Raw genomic sequence first — 21,725 nt, 5'->3', positions numbered from 1 at the left:
TCAGAGACACACGCACACAGAGCTCAGCTTCAGGAATCAGATGTTCGGAACCAGGGTCCTACTGGGACCTCCTGAATCATCTAATTTCTAAAATACTCTACAGTTTACAACATGCCTTTATATCCTTATCCACATGTTATACCAGTATGGTATCCCAGTAGGACCCTGGTTCCGTGGCTCACGCCTGTAATCCCAGCACTTTGGGAGGCCAAGGCAGGTGGATCACCTGAGGTTGGGAGTTCCAGACCAGCCTGGCCAACATGGCGAAACCCCGTCTCTACTAAAAATACAAAAATCAGCCAGGCGTGATGGCACATGCCTGTAATCCCAGCTACTTGGGAGGCTGAGGCACGAGAATCTCTTGAACCTAAGAGACGGAGGTTGCAGTGAGCCGAAATTGCGCCACTGCACTCCAGCCAGGGTGACAGAGCGAGACTCCATCTCAAAAATAAATAAATAAATAAATAAAAGTGAATGTAGAAAAGGCAACATGAACATTTATGTAGACACTTCCCGTTGGTTCTGTTTATCTGGAAAACCCTGATTTATGCAGCAGCTGACTCTTTATGACTTTCATCCACCATGACCGGGCCCGCCATCACTCCCACACCTCATCTTCATACTCTCAGAGCCCTGTGCCTCGTCAGCTCCCCGAGGCAGGGGCAGGGCCTGTCTGCTTCCCTGTGGCACCCCAGAGCCTAGCTGAGTCCCTGGCACCCTGCAGGCCTCAGGAAATATTTGATCAATGCCTGTGTGAATATACCACTGAGTGAATTTGGAAAGCCACTCCTTAGGCAACTCCTACACCTGAAACTCTCTTCCTACTTCTTTTTTTTCTCTTTTTTTTTTGAGACAGAGCCTCACTCTGTCGCCCAGGCTGGAGTGCAATGGCACAGTCACGGCTCAGTGCAGCATTGACCTCCCTGGGCACAGATCCTCCCGCCTCAGCCTCTCAAGTAGTTGGGACGACAGGCGTGCACCACCACGCTCAGTTAATTTTTCTATTTTTTTGTAGAGACAGGATTTCGCCATGTTGCCCAGGTTGTTCTCAAACTCCTGAGCTCGAGTGACTTACCTGCCTCAGCTTCCCAAAGTTCTGGATTCCAGGCATAGGCCACCATGTCTGGCCCTCTTCCCCCTTCTTTGCTTATCAAAATCCTTTATTGTCCCCGAGGCCTAGCGTGGGCTACTTTCCCCTTCATCCACACACCGCGGAAGCCTCATGAGAGCAGAGACCATGTCTGCCTTATTCACGGTTGTGACTTACACTGAGGCCTGCGTCTCAGTCTGGGGCCTGGTACATGGTAGATGCTCAATAAATACTGGTTAAATTAATGTAGAATAAATGTCACAGTGGTAGGATATTTTTATTTATTTATTTATTTTTTGAGACGGAGTCCCCCCCTCCGCCTTTTTTTTTTTTTTTTTTTTTTTTGAGATTGAGTCTTGCTGTGTCCCCAGGCTGGAGTACAATGGCGCAATCTCAGGTCACTGCAACCCCTGCCTTCCAGGTTCAAGCAATTCTCCTGTCTCAGCCTCTCGAGTAGCTGGGATTACAGGCATGTGCCACCATGCCCAGCTAATTTTGTATTTTTAGTAGAGATGGGGGTTTCACCATGTTGGTCAGGCTGGTCTCGAACCCCTGACCTTAGGTGATCCACCCGCCTCGGCCTCCCAAAGTGCTGGGATTACAGGCATGAGCCACCGCCCCCGCCCCCGCCCCCGCCAGGATATTTTTTAAATGTGAAACTCCATTCTTCCCCCAGGATTGCCTTTATTCCTTTTGCTCTTACCTTTTCTTTAGACAGCAAAGTATTTCTTTCCCTAAGCCTCAGGGAAGGATGTGACAGCTGAGAACAAGAAAAACCCATGTCTCTTGCCTGGATTTGCAGTGTCGAAAGCTTAGACTCGGAGAGAACCAGAAGGAATATACAGAAAGGACAAAATACTTGGAGGAAATCATGAGAGTTTTCTGCTTTCCAGGCTGGAGAAACATTTTCTGAAACTGTCATAAAGAAGAGAACTGCAGAGAAAACACCCGGATTGCAGATGCTGGTAGTTCTCAGAGCAAGAGGCTCTGTCCCTGCTCATAAAGCACCTTGTGTGGGTTAGGAAAAGGCATCCCCTCTGGGTGCACAGCTTGGTAACTGGAGCACAGTTCACATCCAGCTCTTATTACCCGCTTCGTCCAGGCACTCATGCGGAGTGCACAACCCATACAACCATACAGAGCCGCCTTGCACAAGCCCTGCCAACTCCTAGAAGAGGCAAAAAAAAAAAAAAGCTCAGATGGGTCTGCGGGGTCTGAACACAGAGAAAATCCGTGCCTCACATTCCAGGCAGAGACCTCATGGGGCAAGAGTATTTCAGGGAGGAAGTGGTCCCAGGCAAAAGCAATCACAGTTTCCTATGCAGAGGATCTGATAAGGAACAATGACTAAGGACCAGGTGGGTGCAGCAGTCCAGAGGTCACCCCTGCGGACAGAGGACAGCAGCCACCAGATTGCCACTTCCCCATGCACGCACACCACAACTTGGCACACATAAGTCCCTTGGAATCAGCCCCAAAACCACAGAAAAATCTCAAATAAATTGAGATTAAGTATCTGTGACTCAGGCTAAAAGATTCAAAACAGAAGTCCCCTTGAGCCACAGGCGGGTGCACACACACACACACACACACACAAAGAATAAGTTGCATCGTGTGCATCCAAGGTGCACATAAACTGGGAATTTTTTAAAAAATTGCTGTGCTTAGCACACATTTGTTGAATGGATGCTGAATGAATAACAAGTAACGGGTGCATCTCTGCATCCCTAATGGTGTTCTGCCCTGATTTAATTATCAGAACACATCTGTCTCCCTGACTAGATTGTCAATGGCTTGCAGACAGGGACCCAGTTTATTCAGCTTTAAATCCTGCACACGAATCCTCTACAGAACTGCTCATTGCCTGAGTGTTCAATTGAATTACTCTCTTAAGTATGTGGAATTTTTCTCCAGGCTCCAAGATCAAAAAGCTCCCCTCACCCTGAACTCCCCTCCTTTCTCTCCTACCTCTTCATAGAGCATACGAATTCCCAAATCCTGGCGCAGAAAGGAAGAAGGTGCCCCTTTAATGCGGTTGTCTAGTGCCACCGCACAGCCTGATAAATAAGTGTGCTAGGATTTGGGACGTGTCCACATCCAGCAGAGGAGCGCTGCTCTGCCCAGCAGCCGTGAACCTGCGCTTAGTCTGAGGTTTGGGGCAATGAGGTCACGATTATCATGGGGTAGGGGTAGGGCTGGACCCCGAGACAGATGCTCAAGGGCCAGGGTGCTCAAGGTCCCTTGTTCTGGGAGCTACTGGAGATTTATGGTGCCCAGGACTTGGGGCTTCCCAGAGATGGTGCCCAGAGTCGTGGTGGCATTCTAGGCCCTCATGGCTTGGGCACCTGGGCCGGTCCAGCCCACCAGGCCCTTTTCCAGGCCCCTTTCCACACCCTCTGCTGCAGCCTGCTTCCTGGCTGCCACAATTACATGCTTACATTTTATTCTTGGCCCTCGCAGCAATACTTACATATTCTGCCCGTGCACTCTGCCTTTGCTGATATGGATTTTGTCTCCTGGCCTGTGTTTGTAAATTACTCCCCACGTGTCTGTCCTTTCTCTGTGGCCAGAAGGTCAGCAGCTGCCATTGGCTGGCCGCCTTGCTGTCTCCCTGGCTGGAGTCCCTGCTGCCTTCCAGGCCATAGTTTGAGTCCCAGCTCTGCCACTTACTAGCAGGGTGACCTTCCTATGTTACTGAAGGTATTGCAGCCATGATGATGATCTGTTCCCTTATCCTGTCCCCTCTCCTCTGGGTTCCCACAGCCCGGCACACCTGTCACTCTCTCCTCGTATTGCAGAGGTCTATTCGCTGCCTCCCACCTCCCCGGAAGAGAAGGTGCTCCCAAGGCTGGGGCCAAGGCTGTCCCCTCCATTTCCCTATGCCCTGCAATGGGCCTGCTTCTGAGCGGTGGCCTAGGGAGGGTGGGCTCCTGTCCCTTTCACCCTCCTGCCTTTCCTCCTCCCTCTCTCCTGTTTCCTGAGGCTCTCTGCACACACAAACCCAGGGTCTGCCTTCCCCCCATTTCTTCCTTGATGCTGGTGCTGGTGGGGGCGTCATTTACTCTAGGAGATGAAAAATGCCAGGCAGAGACTGAGATGTTGCAGGGTGTTTTATTAAAACCAGGTGAGTCACTGCCATACCTGAGAAGGCACACACGTGTTCCAGATACTCAAACGCTTCCCCAGCTGCCCTGCCCAGCCCAGATCTCCTCCTCATTGCAAAGGGACATTCTGCTGTCTTCAAGATGCCAGTGATTAATCAGAGAATTGCTACTGTCAGGTGTAGTTAATGGCTTGGATTTGGGGTTGCAGCCAGTTTGGAGGTTGGAAGAAGTTAGGTTGGGATTTAGAAGAAAGGACAATTAATTCCGATCCAAACCATGCACTACACAGTGAGCCAAGGGCCACTCCCGGTTCCCAGGGTGATGACATTCCACAGGGAGGCCCATTGTTGGGCAGGCGAAGCCAACTTCAACACCCCAGCCCCAGCCCCTCAGCTTCTCCTGCCCACCTCTACTAAACAAAGCAGACACTCAGAAGCAAACTCTACGCGGCTACACGAGATCAGACCCCGCCCTCTCTTGGACCCGGGGCCCAGGTGGGTGGGGGTGGGGCGCCAGGGGCCTAGCCCTGGAAGCCCAGCTCCTTGTAGTTGGAGGCCATGTCCTTCCGGAACAGCTCCAGGGCCTTGTTCATGGCCCCCTGGGCATCAGCACCAAAGTCCCCGGGATGCTTGCTCTGCAGAACCTGGATGATGCATTCCGAGATGAACTGCGGGGAGGGTGAGGAGAGGAAATGGTCACCGGGGTGGGACAAGCCAGGAGCCAGATGGGAAGTCAGTTCTCCTCCTCCCTTCTCTTTATTCCAGGACCGTGTATTGAGCACTCGCTAGGCACCAGGTGAGAGTCTGTGTGACCTCCATGGATGAACCCCTTTGATCCCCACAACCACTGTTAGATACTACAACTGCCCTCGATTTACAGATGCAGAAACTGAGGCAAGGGGAGGCTGAATGGAAGGGACATTTGGACCCAGGAGGGCCGGCTCCGGAGCCCACGCTCTTACCCACAGCCCCCTCCACTCCATCGGGATGTAGACCCCACTGAAACCAGGTGAGAGCTCAGAGCACCACCCTCATGGGGGCAGCAGAAAAGAAGGGAAATGCTCGGATTTCATTATTGTATTCAGGATTTTGCAATCAGAAAGTCTAGAAAGGAACTATTTCTATTTGTGTGTATGCAATTTTTGCATACTTAATGACTTGGTATGGTTATTGTTTTAAAGACCCTATTTTGGGGCCCTCCTATTTTTTATACCAAGCACGGAAACACTGGTGGGAGGGAAGGAGAGAGAGGAAGAAGACAGGGATGAGGCCCACGGCTGGCTCCCAGGATGGAGAATGTCTGCTATCAGCCTCAGCATTGCCATTTGCTTTAGTACCTGCGATCTCACTGCCCGGATAACAGAGATGGGCATGGGAAAATGGAGATGTAGCATGGGGCTGCTTTAGGGATGGAAAGACTCGTGGATGTAAAACACGGCTGTGCTTTCTCAAGTTAACCAGATTTGATCCCAACCACAGCCCTGGCTGGTGCACCAATGAGTGTCGTTTTACAGAGGAGATAATCAAGAGGCCAGACCGAGGTCACGCAGGAAGCAGAGAGCAGAGATGGATTTGAGCCCAGGAGGCTGTGGTCAGGCCACTGCCAGAGCTGGGATCGGAGGCAGTGGCTGAACCGAGGCTGGGTTTCTCGTTTTCTCAGGGCCCCAGGGTGCAAGTGACATAAAGTAGGGAGAGTCGCGGGTGCGACATGCAAAGGGAGGCCTCGAGAAGCATCAACACCCTGTGAGCCCCTCTGCTGGGAAAGAGGGGCAGCTCCACAAACGCCTACTCTTGGGCATCAAGGTGGATGCTTAACTTCACCTTCCGTTTCATGAATGCCACAAAACAAAGTGAGGGCTCGGGGTGTCATGGAGCAAGCCCTGTCCTTAGAGAACTTGAGAGAACCAAGTTCCAGGGCCACCTCTGCCCCGACCCCATGTGTGACTTCAGCCACCCAGATGGCCTGGTTGGGCCCCCAGCTCAGACTTCCTGGAGTCCATGGCAGAGCCACTCATATCTAGAAAACAGTGGAACGGAGCCACTGCATAATTGAGAAATGGAAACACTCTTGGCACCCACTACCCTCTACAGCCCCTCTGTCCCTCAGAGAGACGATCTGTCCACATATGAGGTGGAGACTGTCTTATGAACAGCGCAGAGGGAAGGTCCACCGTGATGGGGAAGAGCAGACACCTGGGCTCTGTCTTAATTTTTTGCAGAGGTTATGCATCGGATTAAGCATGTTTTAGAGAGACCTGGGTTCTAGTGGCCAACTGGTTGTGATATCTTGGCTGCATGGTTTTTTCTATCCAAAACTCAGCTTCTTCCTCTATAGAGAGAGAACTCAGTCATTGGAAGTGTATGGTGAGCTAACCATGTGCCACTGGGGCACAGAAATGGTAGCCCCGTGGGAGCTGAGTGTCTGCTGGGAGACCGCTGGGCAAAGAAACAAATTATCACACAGCCTGGCAGTGCCATGACCAGAGATGAGGATAAAGTGCTGCGGTGCAGGGAGGGGCTGGCAGATGGAACCGCTGAGGGCCTGGTGGGCCTGGGGGTCCAAGCAGGGGAGATGGCTTCGCACTGGGCCTTAGTGGATGAAGGGATTTGCAGAGAGAAGATGGGCAGGCAGGGACGGCCTCACGTGCAGGGCTGTCTGTTCACGCTGGTGATGTGGAGTAGTTGGGCAGGCAGGACTCTGCGCAATCGCATGGTGGGGTGCAAGGGTTGAGGCTAAAGAGGGGTGGCGGTGGTTGTCAGTGGGTGATATTGTGCCACAGTGGATTCAGAGCCTGGTTCCAGAGTACCATAGATCTGACTGTACCTTCTGGCTTATCTGCTGTGTGACCTTGGGCAAGCTACTTAAACCCTCTGAGCTCTCAGTTTCCAAACCAGTAAAATGGGGATGAGAAGGGTACTTGCCTGGGGCAGAGACTGCTAATTACCTCCGCAATATCCATTTCCCCTTATTCCTTGGTAACAGAACACTAGTTGTATTTGGAGGGGTAATAGACTACCTTTCCCAGCTTCCTGTGCAGACAGGGTGGCTCCGTAACTAACTTCTGGCCAATGAGATGTAAATAAAATTGTTGGATGAGATTTCTGGGACTCCTTAAACTCCTCAAAAGAGAGCATTCCTCTCTTTCTCCTGCTTCAAGTTGGGAATATAGAAGAGGTGGCTGGAGCTTTTGCAGCCGTTTTGGCCATGAGGCAACTTTGAGGATGGATGCCATGTGCTAGGCACGGCAGCAAATGCTCACTGTGGCCCATCCCAGTGGGTAGCTATCACCACATCCTAATCCTCATAGCTGCACCAGACTTCCTGCTGTTTCTACCCTTGGGGGATGCATCTATCCCTGTGGTCCTTCATCCCCAGCTCCCTCCTCTCCCCAAATCTCCTCCTCCCACCAGTTATAGACACACAACCTGAAGCCCAGGCTCCTGCCCCCAACCCTGATCCACCCAACTTTCCAACACATCTCAGGAGGTTCAAACCAATTACTTGTGCTGGAAACTGAGGTCCTGTCTCTTCATCTGTGAAGATGCTGGAACCAACAGAGCCAGCCTGCTGGCCACCCCCACCCCAAATGGAGCCCCAGTTGCTGAGCTCCTGCCACATAAGTCCTGCATGCACCAGACTCCCAGTGGCACAGCAGTTAGGGGCTGGGGTTTTGTAGTAATAGAGACCTGCGTTTGAATCTTGGCTCTGCCGTTATCCCCCTCCTATGACCATGGACAAGCTGCTTAACCTCTGTGTGCCTCAGTTTCCCCATCTATCAAGTGGATATGATAATGGTACCTACCCATGGAGAGGATGCAAATTTTGCACCCAATATCCCCTCTCCCTTTCCTCTTTGGTAATAAGATGTGAATTTGGCCTACTAAGTTAAAAATGCTAAATGTGTTCATTCTCAACGATCCCAGGAGGAAGACAAAGTGGGTGGCAGTCCCCTTTACAAATGAGAAACCTGGGGCACAGAGAGGAGTGGCATAGGTCATCCCACAAGTTAGTGGCTGAGCTGGGACTAGAACCCAGATCCCATTGCCCCACCCCGAGACCTTCCCTGCATCCTCCCATCTGCCCAGGCTCTGCCTCCTACCTCCAGGTACTTCACAGGGATCTTGTGCTTGGTGGCATGCGACTGTGCCAGGGGCTTAATCTCTGCCTCATGATGCCCCTTCTTCTTAAGGATGCCGCCCAGGGCAGTGAGCACAGTGGCACCATGCTTCTTTAGGTCCTCAGACGCCTTCATCTCGTCCTCTGACTTCAGGTGCTTGAACTTGTCAAACTTCTCCAGAGTCTCTGGGTGACCCTTAAAGAGCCTGTGGGCACAGGGAAGGCTGGAGTCAGGCATGGGAGGTGCGGTGTGAGGTCTGGGGGCAGCCAGACTAGAGTTCAAGTTTAGCTCCCTGTCTTCCCAACTGTGTGAACTTGGGCCATTCACTTCACCTCTCTGTGCCTCAGCTTCCTCATAGAAGGAATGGGGATAACTTGTCCCTACTTAAAGGATTAAGTGAGATAGTGTGTGCTATGTACCAACAGGGTGACTGGCACATAGTGAGTGTCGTATAAATGCTTGCTATTGTTATTTTTATTACCATCATCATCTTCTTTACTATGAGGGGCATCTCTGCATTGCTCACTGGCCTCACTCCAATTTTCCCCAAGTTGCCTGGAGAGGAGATGGCTGAGTGGCATTGTGAGTGGGCCAGGAGCACTGAAGCTGAAGGACCCTGCACTAGCTGAGCACCTACTATGTGCCGGGTTCCATGATAGACTCAACTTGCATTTTCCTTTTGAGTCATTCATATTATTCCCATTTTACAGATGTGGAAACCGAGGTTCTGAGGCATAAAGTCACCAGCTCACTATTGCAGGGGTGCTGTCCAGAGAAGCCAGGCTGGAATGAGGTCTGAGTGACCAAAACAGCAGTTCTAGTCCATGCTGCAACCATCTCTGCAGCTTCCTGCCCAGGGATTGTCCTTCAGCTGCTTAAATACCTCTAGCTACAGGAGGCTCACTCCTATCTGTGAGGGCCATTCCACTCCAGAGCAATCCTCACACTCAGAAACCTCTTGCTTGTTTTGAGCCCAAGCTGTGACTCTCTGAACCTCCCAGTCCCCTCACTGTGCAGATGACGAAGGGTTCTGGTGAGAGCAACCCAACCCAGCCCTGAGACAAGCACCCACTCCTGCCAGGCACTCAGTGAGGTGCCCCAGGGGCCTCTGCTGGGACTCTGAGCAGCCACCTCCAGCTTTAGACCTCGGTCCTTCCTGCCCACCTCCAGCTTTAGACCTCAGTCCTTCTTGCTGTGAGCAGGTGGGTGCTGGTTAAAGGGAGTCAGACCTGCCCTCTGGGTAGGAGTGTGTTTCCGCTTTTTACTCATGGAAGACCACAGAGATAAGTGGCTTGCCCGAGGTCACTTGGCTAGCTAGCGGCAGAGCCCAGACCTAAATCCAAAATGGAACAGTTTCATAACTCCCACCTTTTCCCTTGTGCCACAGCCTGAAATGTTTGGCAGGGGCAACCCTGTCTGCCCAGGGTTCTCTCTCCTGTCTAATGGTTTCAGTTCCTTGCAAAGCTCCTCTTTTATGATTTCCAGGCTCTGTGACATCCCTGTACAAGTACACAGTATGTATTGTGGCCACACTCCAGTTTGTGCCCTGAGCCACCGTGCCCAGAAGTTGTCACAAGGAAGCACCTGATCCCCGTAGTCTCCATCCCAGGGTTTTATGAGGAGGATATTTCACAACCAGGACGCTGAGCTCCTCAACCCGAGAATGAGTTCATGGTTTTTTTGTTTTTGTTTTTGTTTTTGTTTTTTCTTTTTTGAGATGGAGTCTCGCTCTGTTGCCCAAGCTGGAGTGCAGTGGCGCAATCTCTGCTCACTGCAACCTCCACCTCCCAGGTTTGAGCAATTCTCTGAATTCTCCATGTTCGCCAGGATGGTCTCAATCTCCTGACCTTGTGATCCGCCCGCCTCGGCCTCCCAAAGTGCTGGGATTACAGGTGTGAGCACCGCCCCCGGCCATATTAACTGATTTTAAAAGCCTGATGGGGTAGACTCCATTTTGCAGAGGAAGAAGCAGAGGCACCGAAAGACTAACTAGCTGGGGATTTAACCCAGGCAGTCTGGCTTCATGTCTACACTCTTGATGACTATTCGGGCTTTGTTATTGTTACACAGAGATATTTACAGGCAAACTGATACCTACATGGACATGTACCAACACCTCACAAGTGTACATGCATGCGGGCTCTCACAGATGTGTGTGCACACTCACATATGGGCCTGAACACTCACACAGAGGTACACGTAAATATCTCCCAGCACATGCCATACTCACATGCACACACACACAGACACACACAAGCCCGAACCACATACACTCCCTTCCCCCATGTTGGGCATGGTCTGCTGCCGTGCCCAACATTGCCACCTCGACCCAGGACCCTGTCCAAATCCTCATGCGTCATTGACAGCTTGTCTCTGACACCTTTCATCCAAGGGTCCCTGAGCTCCTGACTATTATTATCTGGTGACAATGATCTTTGAACTCCCGCCTGACAGATGCAAGACCTGGCATGCACAGGCGATGGTCCGAGGTCAGGATGCTGAAAGGAGACTGTCTGGGGCAGAACAGGGCCAAGAATTTGGGACATAAGGCAGTTGGGGGTCTCAGACATTTTGGGGCCCACCTCTGCCCTCTGATATCTAGGGAAGAGAACACGAGACTGACAGTTATGGAAGCTGAGTTCCGGTCCCAGTTCTGGCGCCAATGTGCTCTGTGATGTTGAAGTCATTTAGCCTCTCTGGATCTTGGCTCATCCATATGTAAACCAAAAGGGTCTAGACCTGCCAATGCCTTTCTTTCCACTCTCAGCACCAGACAGCCAGGGAGAGAGCTCATATTTACTTTATTAATATTTTTTGAGACACAGTATTGCTCTGTTGCCCAGGCTGGAGTGCAGTGGTGTGATCTCGGCTCACTGCAGCCTTGATCTCCTGGGCCCAAGCGATCCTCCCACCTCAGCCTCCCGAGTAGCTGGGACTACAGGCACACACCACCACGCCCAGCTAATTTTGTTTATTTTTTGTAGAGAAGGGGTCTCACTATGTGGCCCAGGCTGGTCTTGAACTCCTGGACTCAAGAGATCCGCCCACCCTGCCTCCCAAAGTGCTGGGATTATAGGCCTGAGCCACCACACCCCGCCCCATATTGACTTTAAACAGCAGAGCAGAATCAGGCTAATTTGTCCCCGCAAGATCATTCCAGCACCACACAGCCGCCTGCCTCCTGTGGGCCCAGGCCTTGCAGCTAGGAGCCCCCCAGGCAGCCACAGAAGGCCATTCTCCCAGATTTGCCTGATCCGGAAAATGAACAGATGAAAGCCCCTCAGCCTGTGGAAATGGACAGAGGGCATTTTCCCTAGTATTTCAGAAAGCCCCGCTTGCCTGTGTTTCCAGCTTCAACCCTTCTATCAGTGGGCCTGGTTCATCAGACAGATCTTCAGGCCAAGTCAGAGAGAAGGGAGGTCATTTTCGTGCTGTTCTCTGAACTGAGGCCCAATTGGACACCCACATGGAACATGGAGCACATTGTCAGATCCATGAACACCCCTCTGGCTCTGCTAGAATAAAAGAACCAGAGCATGGATGGCAGCCCGTCTTGCGTGTGGCAAGGTCATGGGGCAGTATAGCATAGTGGTCAAGAGCAAGGATTCTGGGCCGGGCGCATTGGCGTGTAATCCCAGCACTTTGGGAGGCCAAGGCGGGCAGATCACCTGAGGTCAGGAGTTCGAGACCAGCCTGACCAACATGGCTAAACCCAGTCTCTACTAAAAATACAAAAATTAGCCAGGCATGGTGGCATGCACCTGTAATCCCAGCAAGACTCCATCTCAAAAAAAAAAAAGAAAAAGAAAAAAAAAAAAGGAGCAAGGATTCTGGATCCAAGCTGCCTGGATTTGAATTCCAGCTCCTCTCTTACTTGCTGTGTGACTTGGCGTAAGTTACTTAACCTCTCTGTTAAATGTGGTGATCATAATCATATCTACCTCATAAGATTGTTGTCAGGCTTCAGTGAGTGAAACACTAACACAGAGCCCAGCAATCAGTATGTGCTGAATAAATGGTCGCCGTCCTCCTTATCATCTCTACCATCATCATTATCATCAGCATCACCCAGGAATTTTTGGTCCTGCCTGTGGCTGCCATTAACCGGTGGAGACTCTCAGGCCCAGTTCCTCCCTGTAATGAGAAGCAGTGACCACCACTGGTGATTTTCAAACATTTTATGGCCTTGAAATCCTTTGTTCCCCCACCCCCCAAAAAAGCCAAGGTAAATAAAACAAAAAAGGTTTGAGTAAAGGAAGGAAAAACAGGGGTGTGGAACCCACCCAGCAGCCCCCTCCCTTCCGAAGCCCCACTCCTGGAGCCAGAATCTCCAAGTGACCTTCCAGCTTCTGTGTTCTAGAATTTTATGGTCATGTACTTGCAGTGAAGGCCTCAGTGGTTTACAGACTGGGCTTCGTGGAATTTGCCCTCTTTTACAATCAGAAGATTGGAGACATAACCTTTCAAGGTCAGTTAGAAAATCCAGAGTCAGTATCTAGAACAAAGTCAAGATACCAACTACCACGGGGGGCATTTGCAGTCCTGGGCATGAGCCTCCTCCACCCTGCCCCCAGGGAGGCCATCCTCCCTGTACCCAAATACTGAGAGGGCAGAACCAGCTGGCACAGTCTCTGCATGTCCCATAGCCTAAGACGTGACAGGGCACCAGGCCTCTGGGACCTTTCAGGGGCCAGCAACGCTAGGCATTACGTCTTATCCCTGGCCCCCGGCCCCTGGCAGACCTCTCTGATCCTCCCTGATGATGCAACACCCTGAGTCTCTTTCAAGACATGCAAGTCACTGCCTTAGGTCTGGCAGCTCCCAAATCACCTTGGAAAGACCTCTGCTCTGCAAACTCTGGTCTCCTATCTCCACGCCTGACTGTCCTGCGTCCTCTCCAAAGGCAAAGGTGCATCAAGGACTCAGAGAATTCTAGGGCATAAGCATGGGACGGGATCTCAGAGCCCATGGAAGACAATCCCTTCGCTCAACCAACAGAGAAATAAGACCCAGAGGTGGAGAGACTTGTCCAAGGTCACACGGCAAATCTGTGGCCCAGGAGTTGATGTCAATTTGTGTGTGTGTGTTGGTCAGGGGAGCACTTTGTGCAATCCAACAGGGCCTGTTGCAGCCAGATGACAGGGACAGGAGAAGCAAGACATAAGAAACACACCACGATGCCATTAGAGTCAACAGAAAACTCAGCTGTTCTTCCTTAAGTGTTTCTAGCACGGATCACCAACGGCTCAAATTTTAGATAACGGAGCTTCCAGGACCAGCCATGCTCCTGAGGGAGATGGAAGCTGGAAATGGGTAAAGCCCAAGGGAGACCTAAAGGACGACAGAGTGGAAGAGGAAAATTGGCTCTGGCTCACAAATAAGGAGAAATTAATCTGCAAATTAAAGTGCCAAAGACAATCCATTCACTTGTGGCAACCCCAGAGCCCACTTCCTTCCCCCTGGGGGCAGAAACGTTGATTCGTAACCCATTAGACTTGTGAGGGAACCAGCTCAGAACGGTGAGGGAAGGGGCCAGGAGAAGAGAAGAGTGTATCACCATTTGGGATGGAAGGCAACGAGGAGATGAGCTTCTATGTACAAACCACAGCCATCGTCTATTTACAAACCTCAGAATTTTGTTCTCTTTGATGTATTCTGGAATCCCTTGTGGTAGAAGGCAGGATATACTTGGGGACCACATCATTCAGAGCTCTCAAACTGGAGACATACTCAACATCAAAGGTCACTAATGAGCCTCTATCTTCTGTTCTCTAATTGCAATGCTTTGAAAGGTCCCTAGCCTGGGCTTCATCTGTAATAGCTACTAACATTTCTAGGACTCAGTATTTGCCAGGAACCATGCCAGGCCTCTTGCATGCATTATCTTATTTCTCACATCTCCTCTAGGATGTAGATATTAGGATATCCACTCACTGTACAGGAGAGGAAATTGAGGCTCCGAGAGGTTGAGTACCTTCCCAAAGGTCACCCAGCAGCTCAGCGGCAGAGCCAAGTCTAGAACCAGATCTGTCTCCCCTTGAAGACCATGTCTTAACCTTGACACTTTAAGAGCATTTAATGAGCTGTGACTCTGGAAATGTCCTCCCCTTCTCAGTCCCTTTTTGTCCTCATCCTGTAAGAGAGGTGGCTGTGCAAAATCTCTCAGGGCCCTTGTTAACTCGGACTGTCTATAATTCTAAAATTCTTCCTGGTGGACTCTGAGCATCCAAGGTTTGATTCTCAAGCTTCCTCCAGCTGCTGACATCAGCCTGAAATGGCTCCTTTCCCTCTCCTGAGTCCAATCCCTGACACTTAAAAGCAAAGAAAAAGCAAGTGACCGTTCTAACACCCTTAACTAATGCAGCCAACAGACCTACCCCACGTACAAACTTTCCACCTTGCAGCTGAACACCCTTGATCTTAGGGTGTGGGTGGCAGGGGCAATGGAATCTCTTCCTTTTACCTGATGAGGACTTCCTGCCCATGGCTTGGGATGTCAGCCTCCACCTTCCCCCAGACGTTCAGCACCAACTGCCATTCCCCGTCGCTGAGCCCCATGGCGCGGTCTGAAGAAGACAAAAAGAGCAAGTATGGGCTCACTGGGTGTCCTGGACCCAACAGCTGGGCTTTGAGGCTGCCTGGCCCCAAGGGTGTTTTTATACCTTCTGGGATGCTTGACAAAGATCACTCAATGGCTCGCTGTCCCCCTCCCCTGCCCTCCTTCTCTTTCTCTCTCTCATCCAGGGAGGATCTAATCTTTTCCTTTCTCTAGCCCTCACATGGGAAGCTATTTTAGGGCAGGTGCCATTGTGGTGAGGCAGGACAGCTCAGGCCACAGGGGGTGGGGTGGTTGTGCGTGTGGAAAGAAGGGGAGGAGGTTGGACACTGTCTGGACTCTCATAGCCGACAGAAAGGGCACCACCAAGGCCAACGCCAGCAGCCTGAAACCCAACGCTCCCTGCGGTCAGCCCCCCCAAGAGGACCTGTCATGTTTCTAAGCTTGGCCACCAGGCGCCCCGGCTGGCCCCAGGACAGTCCTGGCCATTCGCAACCTCTCACGCACCTTCTGCCCCTTTGCCAGAGACCCCTCACCCAGCCAGAAGTGACAGAAAGGAACCGGAGGGTTTCGTGCTTATAGCCAGGTGGTCCCAGGCAAGTCCACAATCTCTTAGAGAACTCCTGTCTTCATGACCCTGCTCAAAGATTTCCCTCTGAAAAGTTTTTCTTGACATACTCCTTTGAGACACAACTAATTGCTTCCTCCTTTCCTTTCTTTGTGTAGGTTCCTGTTGCATTGCTTCCCAAGGGGCATCCTATTTCCTGGTTTTCATGCCAGCTTCTCCATTAGGATAATAGCAGCCAGCACTCACAAGAGACTTTGCTGGGTGCCAGGCCCTGTCCCAAACACTTGGCATTTGGTAACTCATTTAATCCCCACAAGACCTCCCAATGTGATAGGTACTGACATTATCCCTATTTAATTGAGAGGAAGTAGGGAAACATCACAGATGCACAGTTAGTTGCTGGCAGAGTTGGGATTTGAACCCAGAAAGCCAGGCCCCCTTCTTTGCAGTTTTCAGGAGGGCAGGAGCTCTGTTTTATTAACCCACGTATCTCTTGGGCCTCACATGGTGCTCTGTGCCAAGTTTGAACTGAATAAATGTTTATTGAGTAAATGGGTGGGTGGTTTTGCAAAGAAAGTGAGTGGAGGATGATTAGCCTTATCTTACATCCGTGCATCCTCCTTCAATCCATTCACTTATTCAACCATCTATCCATTTATCCACTTGTCCGTCCAGTTACTCATCCATCTATCCGACATTCCTTAATTCATCTATTCATCTATCCATCATCTCTTTGTCTATCCATCCATTCACTCATCTATCCATCCACCCATCCATCCAACATCCACCAATTCCTCCATCTATCCATCTATCCATGTGTTCATCCATCCATCCATCAACTCATTTGTCCACCCATCATCCCTCCATTCATCCATCCACCCATCCCTTCATTCATCCACTCATTATCCCTCCATTCATCACCCCTCCCTCCATCCATCTATCCATCCATCACCCACCCATCCCTCCATCTATCTGTTCCTCCATCCCTCCATCCATCAATCCACCCATCCCCTCATTCATCCAGTCATTATCCCTCCATTCATCATCCCCCCTCCATCCATCTATCCATCCATCATCCACCCATCCCTCCATCTATCTATCCATCTGTAACTCCATCCATCCATCCATCCCTCTCACAGTGATAGAGCACCTACTGTGTGTCAGACACTGCTACATGCTGAGGATAACAAAATCAAATAAAACACATTCCTGTGTTCAAGGAACTCAGAGTCTCTTTAGGGGGATAACTAAGAGGAATGAAAACACAGTACAGTTTGTTTAGTGCTATGATCAAGATAGGCATAGGCCCTTCCATCTGCATAGGACTATACAGTTTACAAAGTGCCTGCCTGGCAAGATTACATCTAATCTTTATAACACCTCCGTCAGGCAGCGAGCACCACCCTGCTTTACGGCTGTGGGAGACAAGATTCAGAAAGGATAAGCCAGTGTTTGGGCCATCCTGGGTCTGCACTGGATGTGTCAGTAATGACTGCCCCACCTACACAGCTTTTTGAAGATAACCACCCCTGCTGAGGTACAGGTGTAGCCAGTCTTGTTCTGGGACACACGATTCTCCCCCAAACCTGCTGCCAGTCACAGCCAAGCTGAGAAAGCCAATGTCAGGGCTCCATCTGAATAGTCGGCGTCTACTAGCTCTGCCAGTCAGATCCCGTCTTCAGAATGTGAACAGGGATGTTTGGTAAGAATTGGACAAATAGTAGGAAATGTAGCTAGAAAAAGAGTTAAATTCAAAGAATCCCCAAACTTGGAGTTCCCCAGTGCAACTTTGGGTCAGAACGCCCTCTGTGTGGGTCTCTAAAGCCTGGCTGGTGACCGTTCTAGGATTGCCATGAGCCGCCACTCCCTGGAGGAGCCTTGTGTCTCCATTCAGTGAGTCCTGTGTACTGAGTCAGCTGACTCCTAATGACCAAAAGGGTCAGAGGCACCGGCTGCACATCTGGCGCCCCTTCCCTAGTGACCATTCCAGAAGTCAACCCCAAATGCTAGGCCAGCCGACCTCCAAAGGCCCATCTCTTTAGCAGTGGAAGAAGCAATAACAAAATGAGTAGCTAAAAATGCCATGGGGGGCTGGGCGCGGTGGCTCACTCCTGTAATCCCAGCAATTTGGGAGGCCGAGGCGGGTGGATCACAAGGTCAAGAGATCGAGACTATCCTGGCTAACATGGTGAAACCCTGTCTCTACTAAAAATACAAAAATTAGCTGGGCATGGTGGCGCACACCTGTAGTCCCAGCTACTTGGGAGGCTGAGGCAGGAGAATCACTTGAACCCGGGAGGCAGAGGTTGCAGTGAGCCGAGATCGCACCACTGTACTCCAGCCTGGCAACAGAATGAGCCTCCATCTCAAAAAGAAAAAAAAAAAGCCATGGGGATGCCAAAGGGAATCTCATTCATTCATTCAGTCAATCATCTGTTTGTTCCTTTGTTCATTCATTCATTCAAAAGCCCAGTACTGAGGCCCCAGTCTGTGCCAGGCCCAGGCTCAGAAGGAAAGACAACTCTGAGAGGGTCTGCCCCGGTCTCAGACTCTCAGTAGTTTGACCCTTACTGCTGGTCACTCGCTGGAGGTGAGCCCAGGGGGTGAGAGAGGAGGGCAGAAAGAAGGAGATGGCATTGAGCTGTGCCACATCTGACCCGGGTCCCCCTGCCCGCTGCGCCGGGGAAGGCCGAGGGGCAGATTTGAGACTCCTGGAGATTGAGATGCAGTGTGCGGTTTTCCAATGCTCTCTGGCCTGTGCCCTCCCGAGAGTGTCAGAACACCCCTGAGGGTGCGGGGCAGGGCAGGGCTGATTACTACCCGAATCCCAGCTCTTCTCCCATCTCTGGCCTCCTGAGTTGTCTGGGGATGGCCTGAGCATTTAAAATCTCATCAACCCATTACCGATGCTGAAGTGTTTAATATGAAGCTATCACCAGCTTGGCAAGTGCCACCATTAACTGGCGTGCTCATGGAAACCTGTAGCTTTGAAGTTGATGGACCTTTTAAGTTTTACCATTTAAGCTAATGGGAAGGCACCGACATCTGTTTGTACTTACACATCTCTACAACAGAGCAGCGTTACCTCACGGTTGCTATGGCTACCTGGAGTCACCCGCTCTGTTTGGGGGCTATTATTATCCCTGTGACAGCCTTCATTATGGCCGGGGCAGAGAAGCTGCAGACACATGATAGGAAAGACAGGCTGCCTTTGTGTGCAAAACTTTCTACAGCCTTACACGCTCATGCTACACACACACACACACACGCACGAATGCAGGGCACATTAGTCTGATACCCAGTGGGGCAAAACTGGGTATCAGACCTCCTCTTTTTCCCTTTCATATCACAGGATTCTTTGAATCCAAAACTGAGACTTGTAGAATCATCCTCAAGGCTCCCAATTCTGGAGTCTCGAGATCCCAGAATTAAAATTCTAGAGTGTCAAAGTCTTCAACTTTTCACCACCGGAGAAACTAGGGCCATAGTATCTTGTGACTAAAAGAGGCCTTCAACGGTATTTTGTCCAATTTCCCACTAAATGTAGTTTTCCCTACAGGTCATCATCTGGCATCTGCTTGAATACTCCTGGGAGTGGTGAGCTCACTACATAAGCTTTAAAAATCCTTGTTTATGTCAAACCAAAAGATGCCTCCATGTCACACACACTTCCTTGTGGTGACTCCACCTGCTCCTTGGGGATACAGAGGCCCAGCTGAGTCTGCCTCACAAGAGAAGGAGCAGGCTCACCGAAGACTTTTCTTGTCCAGACTGAATATCCTAGGACTTCCACTGAGCACCCTCCCCAGGTAAGGCGAGTCGGGGGCCTCAGTCTGGTGGAGAAAGATGGGCTCTGCCATCTTCAGTCTCCAGCCACTCTCACCTCTGGTCACATGAACACAAAGAGAACGCTATAGCAAAGGGGATTCCAGCACCCATCTGCACAGGTTTGAGCACCTCTGGTCACATGAACACAAAGAGAACGCTATAGCAAAGGGGATTCCAGCACCCATCTGCACAGGTTTGAGCCCCTCAGGCAGCTGTGCACCTGGCCCACAATTTTTATGGTCAGAAAATCCAATCTAGGTGACCTAGGAATTTGCTAGCCCTTGGGCAGCTGACAATTCCCTTTGGTCAATCTGGGCTTAAGACACCACCAAGGGACATCAAAGATGTGACAAGAAGGAGAACTCGGGCTCCTGAAAGCCAGGAGTCCCCGCGATCTTCGCTACTCTCTTCCTCCTCCTTCTGGGAACCGGCCTTTGAAGGCCAGTCTGGGCAGCGTCTCCCTCCTGCCAGCAGGCCCTCCCACCCCACCCCCAGCTTAGCTGTGCCTCCCTGGCAGAGTCTACCCTCCTGGACCAGCGCCAGGCCAAGACTCAGAGCAGGGCTGAGGCCTGGGAGTTGCAGGACATGCTCAAGGCCCTTGATGGGGCAGCAGGACCCCCAAGCTTGCTCCAGACTCCCAGGAACCCACCCACCCGGGCTGCTCCTCTCCAGCCCCTCAGCATCCATCATACTGACCACAGCTCCCCTTCTCCCCAGCTGTCCTCGCAGAGCCTCCAGCCAAGCGGCCAGGGCTGGGGGTGGGGAGAGGTGTCTTATAGCAGCCGGGGAGAGGCACAGGGAACTAAAAATACAGTTTACATGGCAAGGCTCCTCCTCTGCCTGCAGGCCCAGAGGGGCTTATTGGAGGAGGGCTGGCAGGGACACAACATCCTAATCCCCTAGTCAACAGGTGTGGCCGGGACACCGATCTGCCTCCCCCTCCCCCCTCCCCAGCCTTGGAGGCTCCGAGTGGCTCCTCCAGCTCCACCATCCACCTGTCACCTGGACAGAGACCAGCCCCACCTCCACAGTCACCTAACCCCACATCCACCCATCCTCCCCTTTCTTCAAGGCCAGTTGCATAGGAACGGCTCCCCTGCCAGGACTCCTCCCACCCCACGCTACCCATTCCCAGCAGATGTGCCCTCTTCCCCGCTCTGGCTCCAGCACGGGTGCAGCCTTCTCATCTCTCTTGCTTTGGGGTGTACCTGTCTGGACTGGCTTCTCCCCATTTCTACCCTGTGAGTGCCTCAGAGGCCGGAATATAAAAGCCACAAACTCATATTGTACTTAGTGCACACCAGGGACACCCCTCCTCCCAGCAGCCCTTTCTTTTGCAGGAGACACTTTTACAAGCCTCACTTTACACTTGAGAAAACTGAGGCACAAAGAAGTTAAGTAACTTACCCAGAGTCACACAGCTAGGAAATACCAAGCCCAAGATTGGGACCCAGGCAGTCTGGCTTCGGAGTCTCTGCTTCATGGCTAAGAACTGGTCTAATTTGGAGTCCTTCCCCCTCACTCTCTCACCTGCTCTACAGTACCTGGCAAAGGACCAGGCCAACATGCTCTTCGATTGTTTATTTTTGGATTGAGTCTGCCCAGGGTCTTGGCTTGCTGGAGGCAAAGGCAAAGACAGTCGGTGACCTTGCCCCAGGGGTTGACAATGGGGGCCCTACTGCCATCTAGTGGCAACAAGGAGAAAAGCCTGCACCTCTGCCCTGCCCCTTCCATCTGGGCTCTCCATTTCTCAGTCCCTCAACCCAGCCAGCGGGGAGGGGTCTTTTTCTGTCTCTATATTCGTTATATTCATGGCGCCTCGCTTAGAAGACCATGGATGGCTTGCCAAATTATTAGAAGATGAATTGTGATCTTTTAATATTGTGATCCAGGAAAAGTGGCATAACTTTCCAAGGATGCTTTTTTAATCTGTAAAATGGGAATTTTGAAAAGAATAACCTACCTCAAATGTCACTATGAGGACTGAAAAAGGGAGCACTGGCCAGGCGCGGTGGCCCACGCCTGTAATCCCAGCACTTTGGGAGGCCGAGGAGGGAGGATCACTTGAGGTCAGGAGTTCAAGGCCAGCCTGGCCAACATGGTGAAACCCCGTCTCCACTAAAAATACAAAAATTAACCAGGCATGGTGGTGCATGCCTGTAGTCTCAGCTACTCAGGAGGCTGAGACTGGAGAATCGCTTGAACCCAGAAGGCAGAGGTTGCAGTGAGCCGAGATCACACCACTGCACTCCAGCCTGGGCGACAGAGCGAGACCCTGTCTCAAAAAAAATAATAATAATAAATAAAAATAAATAAAATTAAGAAAAAGGGAGGCACTGAATGTGGTGGATACACAGTGATAAAAGAAAAACTTCAGCCAAATTAAATGTAAAGGAGTTTAATGGAGCAATGAATGATTTGCGAGCGGGCCAGCCCCCCGAGCCAGAGTAGGCTTGGAGACT

The 21,725-nt window shown here is 51.2% G+C and overlaps 1 protein-coding gene and 1 long non-coding RNA gene across 4 annotated transcripts; one reads left to right on the top strand and one right to left on the bottom strand.

Moving 5' to 3' along the window:
• Positions 1-4,182: 4,182 nt before the first annotated feature.
• On the bottom strand, positions 4,183-20,843 carry MB (myoglobin). 3 transcript variants are annotated; one of them, XM_003264688.4, is made up of 4 exons: positions 20,671-20,843; positions 14,775-14,877; positions 8,294-8,516; positions 4,183-4,861 (listed from the first exon to the last, which is right to left on the bottom strand). In XM_003264688.4, exons 1-4 carry the CDS (start codon positions 20,828-20,830, stop codon positions 4,715-4,717), a joined length of 633 nt encoding a protein of 210 aa, XP_003264736.1. In that variant the 5' UTR covers positions 20,831-20,843; the 3' UTR covers positions 4,183-4,714. The 3 variants fall into 3 exon arrangements, with proteins under 3 accessions (XP_003264736.1, XP_003264737.1, XP_003264735.1); XM_003264689.4 differs by lacking the exon at positions 20,671-20,843 and adding an exon at positions 19,960-20,067; XM_003264687.4 differs by lacking the exon at positions 20,671-20,843 and adding an exon at positions 14,974-15,120.
• On the top strand, positions 5,344-21,711 carry LOC115835953. The gene is made up of 3 exons (XR_004030928.1): positions 5,344-5,354; positions 12,261-12,266; positions 21,630-21,711. It is a non-coding gene; the product is annotated as an uncharacterized LOC115835953 (long non-coding RNA).
• Positions 21,712-21,725: the final 14 nt, after the last annotated feature.

Source organism: Nomascus leucogenys, chromosome 7b (genome assembly GCF_006542625.1).
Source record: "Nomascus leucogenys isolate Asia chromosome 7b, Asia_NLE_v1, whole genome shotgun sequence".
Taxonomy (NCBI): domain Eukaryota; kingdom Metazoa; phylum Chordata; class Mammalia; order Primates; family Hylobatidae; genus Nomascus; species Nomascus leucogenys.
The sequence above is the reverse complement of the archived record's forward strand: the minus strand, read 5'-3'. Positions and strand labels throughout refer to the sequence as shown.